At 43.8% G+C, this 11238-nt stretch overlaps 1 protein-coding gene across 1 annotated transcript; it reads right to left on the bottom strand.

The window, feature by feature from the left end:
* Positions 1-3979: 3979 nt before the first annotated feature.
* On the bottom strand, positions 3980-8719 carry amer2 (APC membrane recruitment protein 2). Its single transcript, XM_005722469.1, has 2 exons — positions 6346-8719; positions 3980-5855 (listed from the first exon to the last, which is right to left on the bottom strand). Exon 1 carries the CDS (start codon positions 8607-8609, stop codon positions 6534-6536), a length of 2076 nt encoding a protein of 691 aa, XP_005722526.1. The 5' UTR covers positions 8610-8719; the 3' UTR covers positions 3980-5855; positions 6346-6533.
* Positions 8720-11238: the final 2519 nt, after the last annotated feature.

Here is an 11238-nt window from a genome sequence, read left to right as displayed (position 1 = left end):
GAAGCACATTTGTGAGGTCAGACACTGATGTTGGATGAGAAGGTCAGGCTAAGGGTCACTGATTCATCCCAAAGGTGTTCTACGTGGCTGAAGTCAGGACTTTGTGCAGGCCAGTCAAGTTCTTCCACAAAAAACTCATCCATGTCTTTATGCACCTTGCTTTGTGCACTGGTGCAGTGATGCTGGAACAGGAAGGGGCCATCCCCAAACTGTTATTACAAATTTGGGAGCATGAAATTGTCCAAAATGTCTTGGTATACTGAAGCATCAAGTGTTCCTTTCACTGGAATAAAGGAACCGAAACCCACACTATTACCATCCCTCCACCAAACTTGACTCTTGGCCGACAAGTACCGGTGTCCTGGCAACTGCAACACCCAGACTCGTCCTTAAGATTGCCAGGTGGAGAAGTGTGATTCGTCACTCCAGAGAACACGTCTTCACTGCTCTAGAGTCCAGTGACGACATGCTTTACATCATTGCTAAGGCTCAGATGCGGCTGCTTTCTATGCAGTTGTTGAGCTAATCTGAAGGCCACATGAAGTTTGGTCAGTAGTGACTGACTCTGCAGAAAGTTGGCGACCTCTGCACACTTTGTGCCTCAGCATCTGCTAACCCCACTATTTTACATGCCCTACTACTTCATGGCTGAGTTGCTGTCGTTCCCAATCACTTCAGTTTTGTTATATTATCACTAACTGTTGACTGTCGAATATTTATTAGTGAGGAAATTTCACGACTAGACTTGTTGTACAGTCTAGTTGTGAAGCCTATCACAGAACTACACTGGAATTCACTGAACTTTTGAGAGCGACCCATCCTCTTAGAGATGTTTGTAGAAGCAGTCTATGTGTCTAGGTGATTTTATACACCTGCTCTTCACAAAACACCAATAATGCTTAAGTATAGCTATACATGTCTAGGTGTCTGTGAAGGTTCTCAGTCATCCAGGTCATCGTAGTCAAAGGAGCTTGCAAAGAAAAGCGTCTGGACTTAACTTAAAGAAGTCCAGACGCTTTTCTTTGCAAGCTCCTTTAACTATACATGTCTAGATACATCCATGGATTCACTACGTTAGACTGATTATTTTAATGTGGTCATCATATTGTATATTATATTATATATTATATTAATGCTTTTAGGGAAATTTATTTTGAGAATTGAGTTAGTATAAGATGGTAATCTCAGGAAAGTTTTAGCACAAACTCAGTTTAGTATAATTTTTAATTCAATATTGAGTAAAAATTTCAAATCTTTGTACTTTGTATTGCTGTGTCTGACCTTACATTTTAATATTCTCAATATTTATCTTGTGATTGATAATTAAATTTTGAATCATTTTGCTTCATGCCTGACACGGTCATATTCAGTTTGCAAGTTAATCACATTTTCTGTTTTATCATTTCAAAGCAGAATTTATCACTCTAGATGAGCACATGCTGTTTTTAGAAAGAACTTACTGGTGTCATAACCATGTGATGCTTAACATTGTTTGGTATCCAGGACTGTCTGGCGTCCTGAGGAATAAACTAGACTTACACATTCTGAAGGTTACAGCTGTACTAGCGTCATACTGTACTGGATCTTCTCGTCTTTACGGTGTACCAAACAGATGTGCCCATTTCAAGGGTCAAAATCTTTGCGCTTCATGAATTCTTAATAAAAGGAAGATTGCACAATTTTTCCCTGAGATGAACTGTAGTGTCACTCAAAAGGCAGACTAAAAAGTGAAAGTTGAAATCCAGTGATGCAAAGATGTGTTGTGTGCTGAAGGTCACACACATTCAAATGTATTGCATTTCCATTTTTCTAAAGGCTTCACTTGGTGTTTTATTGTCTTTGTATGCATTTTTTACTGCAGCACTTCAACTCCAATCACATCTTTCACACACTGTGTCAGCACCCACCCCCCAAACAGACTCCCATCCTCCTTCCTGCCCAGCCCCCTCTTTTTATTGGTTGACCTAGTGGAGTTACTATGGGAACAACTGTGGAGAGGCTGCCATGCAGAATGTGGGGTACAGCTTTTGAATGGTGCTCTGTCGTACACACATGCACTCACACACATTTATCAAGGCCAGGAAAGCCTACCTACCATCAAGATGTTGTGTTTTTGTAAATACTAGTGGCCTTCATTTTTCTCTGTCTGTGCTAGAATTTCTTTTCTTTACCACCAGATAGGTAGTGTAGTCTTTCTTTTTCATTTTTTTTGTTATATTCAACTGGTAGTACTTTTACTTACAGTACTATGACAGCAGTAAATGCTTATTTGTTATTTACTACAGCCCGTGCTAGAATATTTTGCCTACAAGCAAACTGTAGGTCTAAATCTATTAGAGCAAAACTACTGGTCATCCACTACCAGACCTTAAAGCAGATGGGCTACGAAAGACCAAAGCCACACCGGGTGCCACTCATATATGGAAAGAATTTTAGAGCTCATCAAAACTGGACAGTAGAAAATTAGGGGAAAAATTGCTGAATCATGATTTCTGCTGCAACATTTGGATGGTAGGGTCAGAATCTAGTGTAAACAAACTGAAAGCAGGGATCCATCCTACCTTGTATCAACAGTTCAGGGTGCTGGTGGTGTTGTCTGAGATATTTTTATTGCACATTTTTATTGCATATTGGCTCCTAAGAACCAGCTGATTGTCGTTTGAATGGCACAGCTTGTTGCTGACCATGTCTACTTTTTGTGATCACAGTGTACCCGTCATGTGATGGCTTCTTCCAGTTGGATAAGACACCATATCACGAAGCTCAAATCATCTCAAACTGGCTTCTTGAACAAGACAATGAGTTCATTGTACTCAAATGTCCGCCACAGTTACCAGAGCTCAATCCAATAGAGCACCTTTGGGATGTGGTGGAACAGGAGACTGGCATGGACTACTAGCAAGCTGTACCTAATGAAGTGGCCAGTGACAAGTGGATACTTGTGGCTGGTGATCATCAGAAGTTATACCAGCTAAATAAAAGCTTCATTTAAGAGCACTGAAGCTCTTCAAACCCATTCACATACTCACAATAAATCTTATTCTGCCACTTATTCTTTGCTTTTCACCATGAGTCCTTCCCTTGTTCTCTTCCTCACTGGTTTGAATAAGAACCCCATTGTTCATCAGAAACTCAGTGCTCTCTGTTGCACTCTTTAACCAGATTTATGGCCGAAAACAAATAAGCACAAACATGGCTCACACTGAGAACAACTGTCCACATCGAGCAGCCAAACAGCAGATTACTGATGAGATCAGCTGACACAGATATATACAAACACACACACACACATGCAACATTACGCACCATTCTTACTGTCAGCATCCCTGGCTTTGATGTGGTGGGCTGGTACAAGTGAGTGTTATGGTCTTACGTAAGGCTTTTACATAAACCTCGGAGTGTAGAGAGCTGGATAAAGAGGGAGGGGGAATTGCTGCACCATTACAAAGGGGATTCGCACTGCACCAAATCCTCCTCCTACTTCACATGGATAAACCACAACATATAAGCTTTTTCTAGCAACATGAGCCATTCTTGAAAAAATGCGACTATACTTTTCATCTATTCAGGACACACACGGGTCTCATATCCACATGCATCAGTTGTCTCTCTTTGTCATCACCATGCCTGTCTGTCTCCTTTCTTTCCCCAACAGAGACCAACAGTAGCTAGGGACGCATCTGTCGGGCTTTCATGTCAGCAATCAATAGGATTTATTGATAACCTGTAATCCCCGACCCAGAATGACCTCTCCCTAAGTGCTGGACCACAACAATATCCAAAAACTAAAGCTACATTCTACTCAATGCATCACCTTTTCTCACTCAGGCTGATCCTTAGGGATTTAAGACAGCAGGACATGAGGGGTGGGATGAGAGAAGTGGAATTCAACCTCCATTTTATTTTTTCTCCAAACACAAAAAGGACATAACTCCTATGATGGTGTAAACGTGCTTACAAAGAGTCAGGGGCTCATCTATCAGCGCAAATACAGTTTTCTTTATTAAAAATGTAATGAGGTTTTCACAATATAAACAGATAGAAACATAAAGGAGGGGGGGAAATCTGCTTTTCATCAGAGCAAATGATCACATAAAGGCCCAGAAAAAAAAGAGAAGTGTGTGCCTGCAAAAAATACATTGAGCTGAGTCTGGTGTTGGTGAGCCCATGATGGAAACATGGTGACCTCAGGAGTAAGAGTGTGTCCCAGTGCAACAGTTGTATCATGCCATGTCATACCTGGATGAAGCTAAGAAACAGTGACATGTTGGATAGAGTGATGTCCTGTATTTAAACAAAACCTGGTGGACATTGATTGCATAATGACCTGTCATCTTTCAGTTCTACAGAATCTGACTGTTAAAGGAATCCAAGTAAAATCTTGCCAACCAATAACATCAACCAAAAAAATACTTTACTTAAAAAACAAATCTTTTTCTCAATCAGCAATGAATAAAGGAAGCTAAAGGTCTAAAGCTAAAGAAAGGGAAAATGTGAACCGACATGATCACTTGCTGCTTCCCAGGTGACCTCTAGGGCGCCCTTTTATTTGGCTAGGAGAGTTCCTACTGCAGTCTCGGAATCAGGTTACTCCATGGTTGCCTACACTACACCATAGGGAGGCTGAATAGATATCTGAACCCGGAGCAGTGTCATGGATCAATCATTAGACTCTAAATGAGATGAGATGGCTTAAAGAACGAGAATGACACTCAAGTGTCACTGATAGCTTCTGTGGGAATGATTACATTAAACTTGGCATATCCTATGAAAATTCTATGGAAATCCCTATAAGGGACCAACCTGCTCCCTTTTAACTGATTGCACTGAATCACTAACAAAGGCCTTCTAGGACTGCAACACACCTTCTTATTTCTAAAACAAGCGGCGTTTTGCAATGTAAGCCACAGGGGACTTAGAAAAGAGTCAAATCCAGTTTGTCTTGCCCCCACAAAAGAGGGACAAAGAGGATAGTAGAACACAGAAAACTATGTCCTCACAAATATCCATTACAATGTCAAGCTACATTCACATTCACTCGCAGCTGTGGTGGCTCGTGAAATTAGGCTATACATTGTTTTTTGTTTTGTTTTGTTTTGTTTTATTCATAGCCAGGAGGAGAAGGGGCGAGGTCAATCATTTAGCATTAGTTCCCAAATTTTGCTATGTATAATATCCTAGTTCTCTAAACTGGCACTTGTCATCCATCCACATTAGCCTATACAGTATGCTAACAGAGAGTAACAGAAAGAAGACAAGGCAGAGTGTTAGAAAGCTGGTGCTGTCACAGTTAAGGATCCGTGCAGTATGATTGCGGAAAGGGAAAGTCTATAAAAACAGTACGAAATCCAGTGAAGAACAAAGTACTAGCTAGAAAAAATGTGTTTGTGCATGTGTTCGTAGAGAAGAAAGTTATCCAGTGTAGCTACAAATACAGTGCCAAAGGTTGAGCAGTGCGCATGTGTCAGATCCTTCAGCATTAGATGACGTTCCCTGACCTTTGTGCCTTGATATGTGGCACTACATGCAGAGAGCGAGAAGAAATGTGTATGTGTGTGTGTGTATGATTCTGCATGTGCGTGTGTTCACAGACAACGAAGCCTTAGTGCAAGGGATCCCTCCAGGTTGATGTATTGCGATAGTTTTGCAGGTTTCCATTGGTATTTAAACATTTGTAAATCCCAGAGATTAAAATTCTGTGAATGTACTTCCAGTGAAGCAGCCGGGTGTGAGTGAGATCCAAGTACAAAGGCTGAAGCCAAAGTTAGTCCAAATAGATTTTAAAAAAAGAAATCCGCTAATCGATCTTAAAAAGTATGAGATGCAGTGTGACCTTCTGCAGGATAGCTTTGTAGCTGCAAAGTAGATAATAAAAGCAGTTCAGAGTTCATGTATAGTTTTAAAACCAGTGTGCGATCAGCAAAAGACCATGTTAAAAAAAACATTTACAGCAACCAAAGGAAAAATGGAGGAAAACTGTTGGGACTTTTCCAAACTATGACAAAATCAAAAAACTTTGGCTCTAAAATCAGAGAATTAGGAGGTACGTATTACAGATTAGATAATAATAATAATAATAATAATAATAACAATAATAATAATAATAATAATAATGTTGATTAGATTAGGTCCTTACTATCAGATTGAGTTAAACAAATTGTGGAAATCTAAAAGAAAAACATAAAAGAAAAAAAGGTGCTCTGCTTTTGTTTTCTGTCAAAGTGGTGGTCGTATAGTTAACAGATTGTCAACAGTCAACCCCCAAAGGTTTAAGGAGGGTTGCAAAATGTTAACCTAGCTTTTTCAAGTTTCCTAGTGACTTTCTCAGGTGAACAAAGCACTTACTCTAATGTAGCTGTTCGTGAGCCAACACGCCTAAGGAATGAGAGATTTAAAGATTTGAGAGGAATTCCTAGGCCATTGACTGTACAGCTCAACATTTTTCTTTGTCTGGGGAAACATTTGGCTCTACGTAAGCTGCAGTGTAGCAATGTGCACTCCAGTCCAGCGGAAAATCACCCATGTGACAGAAGCTATTTCTTGTGGGCAGTCCCTCTGGCTGTGCCGCCAGATTTGTTTCCAGAACGACGAACTGGCACCTTGGATACTGGGATTCTGGTGCGAGCCGGAGGAGGCGGTTGCGTCTTTGGTGGAGTTGATTCAGCCTCTAGGACGGACGACAGGGCTGACTGGCTTGCAGAGTGAGGGGGTGTGGTTGGTTTGGTGCTTACCGGGATCTTGGATTCTCGAGGAAGGCTGGCGCTGCCTTTCATTGATCGGAAGGAGCAAGAGGAGGAGGAGGAAGGCAGAGTTGCTTGGGAGATGGGGCTGGTTTTGTGTTCAGTGGACGGAGAGGGCGAGCTGTTTGGATCTTCATCTCCCTCCTGATCCTCTGCTTCTTCTTCAGGATCATTGTAGAGGTCATACAGGTGGTCTCCAGAGCAACTGTCACGTGATAGGGCCATATTCTGGTTATGCTGCAGCCCACTTTCGTCAGGTGTTGCTGTAGGTGTTGCTGACGGTGTGTCCCAGTAGCCCTCGTCACTAAGCGGCTCTTTTTCACCTGGCGATGTAGGGTGACGACCATGTGCGTGAGGGAGAGGGGGTTTAGCTGCCCGGCTTCCCGCTCCACCAACTACTGGAATCTTACTGAGTCCCAGCGCCTTCACCTGTGGTACCTTTCTATCTGAACTCCTGGAAGCTGAGGGAAGGTAGCTGCTAGCAGGGTTGGTGCGAGGGGGATAAGTAGAAGTAGGGGTAGAGGAGGAAGGTTGATGCGATCGGGGCAATGCAGGGGAGTTGTCTCCTGTGGAAGGCAACATGTGCCAGAGTCCCTGCATGTCTGCATCGTCCACTCCTTCTGGACTTGCCATTTCTTCCCCTCCACCCATGTAGGCCACCACACCACTCCCGGGTGGGTGCTGTTGTGGTTGAGGTCGTGCCCTGGTCCGGGCAGGGAGGGAGGCAGGTGCAGAGTTTGGGGAGACAGAGAACATGGGCTGGGACATCTGAGAAGATAAAGGGGGTTTAGATGGGGAGATGCTACTGGTGATACCAACAACTCTCCCAATACCCACTCCCACGCTACCTCCTCCTCCCCCACTGCTACTGCTGCTGGTACCACTGCCCCCATTACCCACTGGGCCCTCTTCATCGGCATCAGCAATAATGTCACCACAGCCTGTGAGAGAATCAAAGCTCTTGAGGGACGTGACGTCAGTGAAGAGGAGGGAGCAGAGTCGGTCCACAGAGGGCTCTGATGGTGGGTCACCAGTGCTGCAGCGATCCAAAGGGGGTGTAGCAAGGGAGGGGGTGAGACTGGAAATTGAGGCTTTGGCTTTTTGGATGGGTGGTCGCAGTGGTGAGTCAGTGGGCGTGTAGGGAAAGGGAGAGTCTGGCTCACCAGATGGCCCTGGCATGGCAACACAGTGTGGAGGTGTCATGGTAACACTCGTGGTGGGAGTCTCTAGTGCTTGGAGGTTAGGTCCTGCTTCTGCATCCTCACAGTCTGCTTGGTGGTTATGGGGAGGTGGTTCAAGGGTTAGAGTAATGTCCTTTACCTTTTCAGCATCAGCAGCGTCTCCATCCTTGTCCTTCTTTGCTTCCGCCTCTTCTCCATCGCCCTCATTTGTTTTGTCTTTACGTCTCCATCGCATGCTGCTGAAAAACCCTTTCAGGCCCCTTCCTCTTCTGACAAGTCCTGCTCCTCCGTTTTCACTCGACCTAAAACTCCCGCGTCGGAGAAGAGAGAAGAAACTTAGCGATTTGCTCAGAGACCTCACCGGCCCCACCTCCAGGCCTGCAAGTCCCTCCCCTCTCTGTCCATCAGTGTCGTTATTAGAGCTTGTTAGTCCATCGTGGGTTTTGCTCCTCACAAGTTCCGCCGATGCCCCTGAGCTGTTTCCATTCAAAGAATTTCCATTGTCAGAATTCCCGTTGTTTCCGCTGTTTGTAGCCCCTTTGTTCCTGAAGGAAAAGAAGCTGGCCATTCCAGATCCAGTGCGCCGCTTCCCAAAGAGTTTGAAGGCAGCTTTGTTGATCTTCCCTGTAGGCTGAGGGTCACACTGAGGGGCCACAGGAGGCTCCACACACTCTGAGTGCACCTCCATTATCTAGTACTCTATTGCTCCCACTCTATCGTCTCCCTCGAGCTCTTTAGCTACCTTTTTATCCTCTCTCTTTCTGGCGCACATACATTCACCCTCTCTCTCTCTCTCTCTCTCTCTCTCTCTCCCTCCACCCTGCTGTCTGGTGCTCTTTCACTCCCACTCTGACTTGCTTTAACGCCTGCCTGCTGGTTTTCTCTGTCTGCCTCCCTCCCTCCCTCTTTCTCTTTCTCTCTCTCTCTAGCTCTCTCTCACACAGCCGCACACACAAACACACATGCTGCTCCTCACTGTATCCATGGCAACTGGGTGGGCTAAGCAGCTTTCGTCAACGTTGGCGGGGCGCCAGCGTCTCTCCTCCACTCCCTCCCCCAACCCCCTTTCCTCTTCTCTGCTTCCACCTTGCCTGTCACCGATGCACTGGTTGGTCTTTCATTTTAACTATTGAGTATTTCCGAAGCCCAAAATTCACCGCATCCATCAGTGTGTGTGTGCACCGTGTGTGCGTGTGTCCACGTCTCTGTGTTTATACAAACCCATTCCAGGGTAGCAATGAAGCAATACGCACCCACTGATCTGCTGATGCATTATAAAGGATTAGACATGAGTTCAATATGTTTATGAGGGCTTCCTTAATGGCAGCTCGGTTGAATAGCCAATTATTAGGACAGATCACAGGCTAATCTTTATACAGACTGTTTGTAGGACATGGACCACAGATGTGGGAAAACTGACAATGATGCTGCCCACTAAAAACAGAACTTTTGCATGTGTGGACATTAATTTCTGTGTATATCTTTCCTGTTAGGTAAGTCAGAGCTTTGGGTAAACAGTAGCTTTACATTGTAAATTGATCAGAATTAGCCTTCTCCCTTCACCCAGGCTTATTAGACTGGCTAAATTGGAGTGTGAGGGTGAAAAAGTTCAAAGTAAACGAAACTAAGCATATCACAAGTGCGATTTAGTGGACTCAAAAACAAGACCTGCTGATCAACAGTATGAGCGGGCTTAGACCAGGATATGGATTTAGAAATGTCAATGCAGTCATGCTTTTGTTATTTCAAGGGACAAGGAGGTCTTAACCTCCCAGTCACAACCAATTTCTCATCCACAACTTAAATGACTTACAAGTGACTCTGCAAAAAGATTTAGGCCCCTCACAACTTACAAGTAGACAAACATACAAACACAAATAGCACAGCCTTCAATAGAGTTTGAGACACACACATATAAGCCATATGGCCTTGAGGCCTCTTCCATATGGACACACAGGGCCAGGTGTCTGAGCCCTGTGATGCCACATATAACTGTCATCACGTCATCCTCAGTTTCCTTGTGTTTGTGGTTTTGTGTCACCAATTATGCAGCCCACAGTACACTCTTTCTTTTCACATTAGTTATAGTTTTAGAGCATACCTTGGCAACCAGCAGAGTTTCTGCAGGCATGTAGAACAATTAACTGTTCACCAACTAGAAGGAAACCTTGTGGCAGCGGATCAACTTGCTGACTTTTGTTCATTGTTGTCGTGTCTTTACAAAGTGCACAAGTGTTCCAGTTTTATTATCAAATTGCATTTGTGCTAATAAGTAAAATTGTGAATGAATTAGGGTATTATACATTAAAATAAAATAAAAAATATAATAATAAAGAGTGAAATCATTTTTATTCCACATCTCAGTTTGTTTGTTTGATTTTGGAGAATGGCAACCAGTTTGTATATCTGAACAAATTACATAATCACCATTTACCGTAGATCCACCCAGTTCTCCTTTTTTCTGAGTGCAATCCACTGGGGGTGCTCCCAACCCCCCATGAATCTCCCTGTTATCCCGACCCACTTACAAACCTTCCTTCCCTTCCCTCCCCTTCTCCTTTTCTCTCCTCCTCCTCCACAGTGACTGTGAGCACAGGCTCTCCTCTTCCATCCCACTGCTATCAAACAATGTCTGCATTCATGAGCCCAATACACACAACCACAAATCTAGAGACATGCTCCCACCCACACAAACACTTTTTGAGGGCTTCCCCAGAGTGAAGCGTCGAAGCATATCATCCCTATGCTCCCCCCCCCCCACCAATAAGAAAGATAATATGTCCCCAAGAGTCAGTCAGCCAGCCTGTCTGCTTTCAGGTACATCAGATGTTCAAGCAGAATGCCCTACAGCAGTGCTAGCAGGTCAGCTGGCTGCTGCGTGGACTTGAAGCTGAGTCTAAGCAGCAGATGGCAGGTGGATTGATGAGTGGAGACTGATGAGGGAGCTCAGTTATCGCATGATGAGACAAAGGATTTTGCTTAGCTCTTAGAGTGGCAGTGTACATTATTACAGTGCTTTAAACATCAGTAAATTATTGAAGCAAATGCACACATTACGACAATGCTACTATATTCCACAATGGAGACCATTAGACCATATCGGGCTTATCGAGCAGTTTGTATAACTGCATTTAAATGGAGGACATAGGAAAGCAATACACACCCTCACACTCACATATATATATATATATATAGATATGAGGCCATTTGTAAAAGCATGGGGCTTGTATGTAAGTGTAAAAGAACTTTTGTCCAGAGGCTTTTGTGGATATTGAACTGGTTTGGTTAGTTTGGTGCTTGGATAATGCAACATGTGC

Source organism: Pundamilia nyererei, unplaced genomic scaffold, assembly GCF_000239375.1.
Source record: "Pundamilia nyererei isolate P.nyererei 1_Seehausen unplaced genomic scaffold, PunNye1.0 scaffold00007, whole genome shotgun sequence".
Classification (NCBI taxonomy): domain Eukaryota; kingdom Metazoa; phylum Chordata; class Actinopteri; order Cichliformes; family Cichlidae; genus Pundamilia; species Pundamilia nyererei.
The sequence above is the reverse complement of the archived record's forward strand: the minus strand, read 5'-3'. Positions and strand labels throughout refer to the sequence as shown.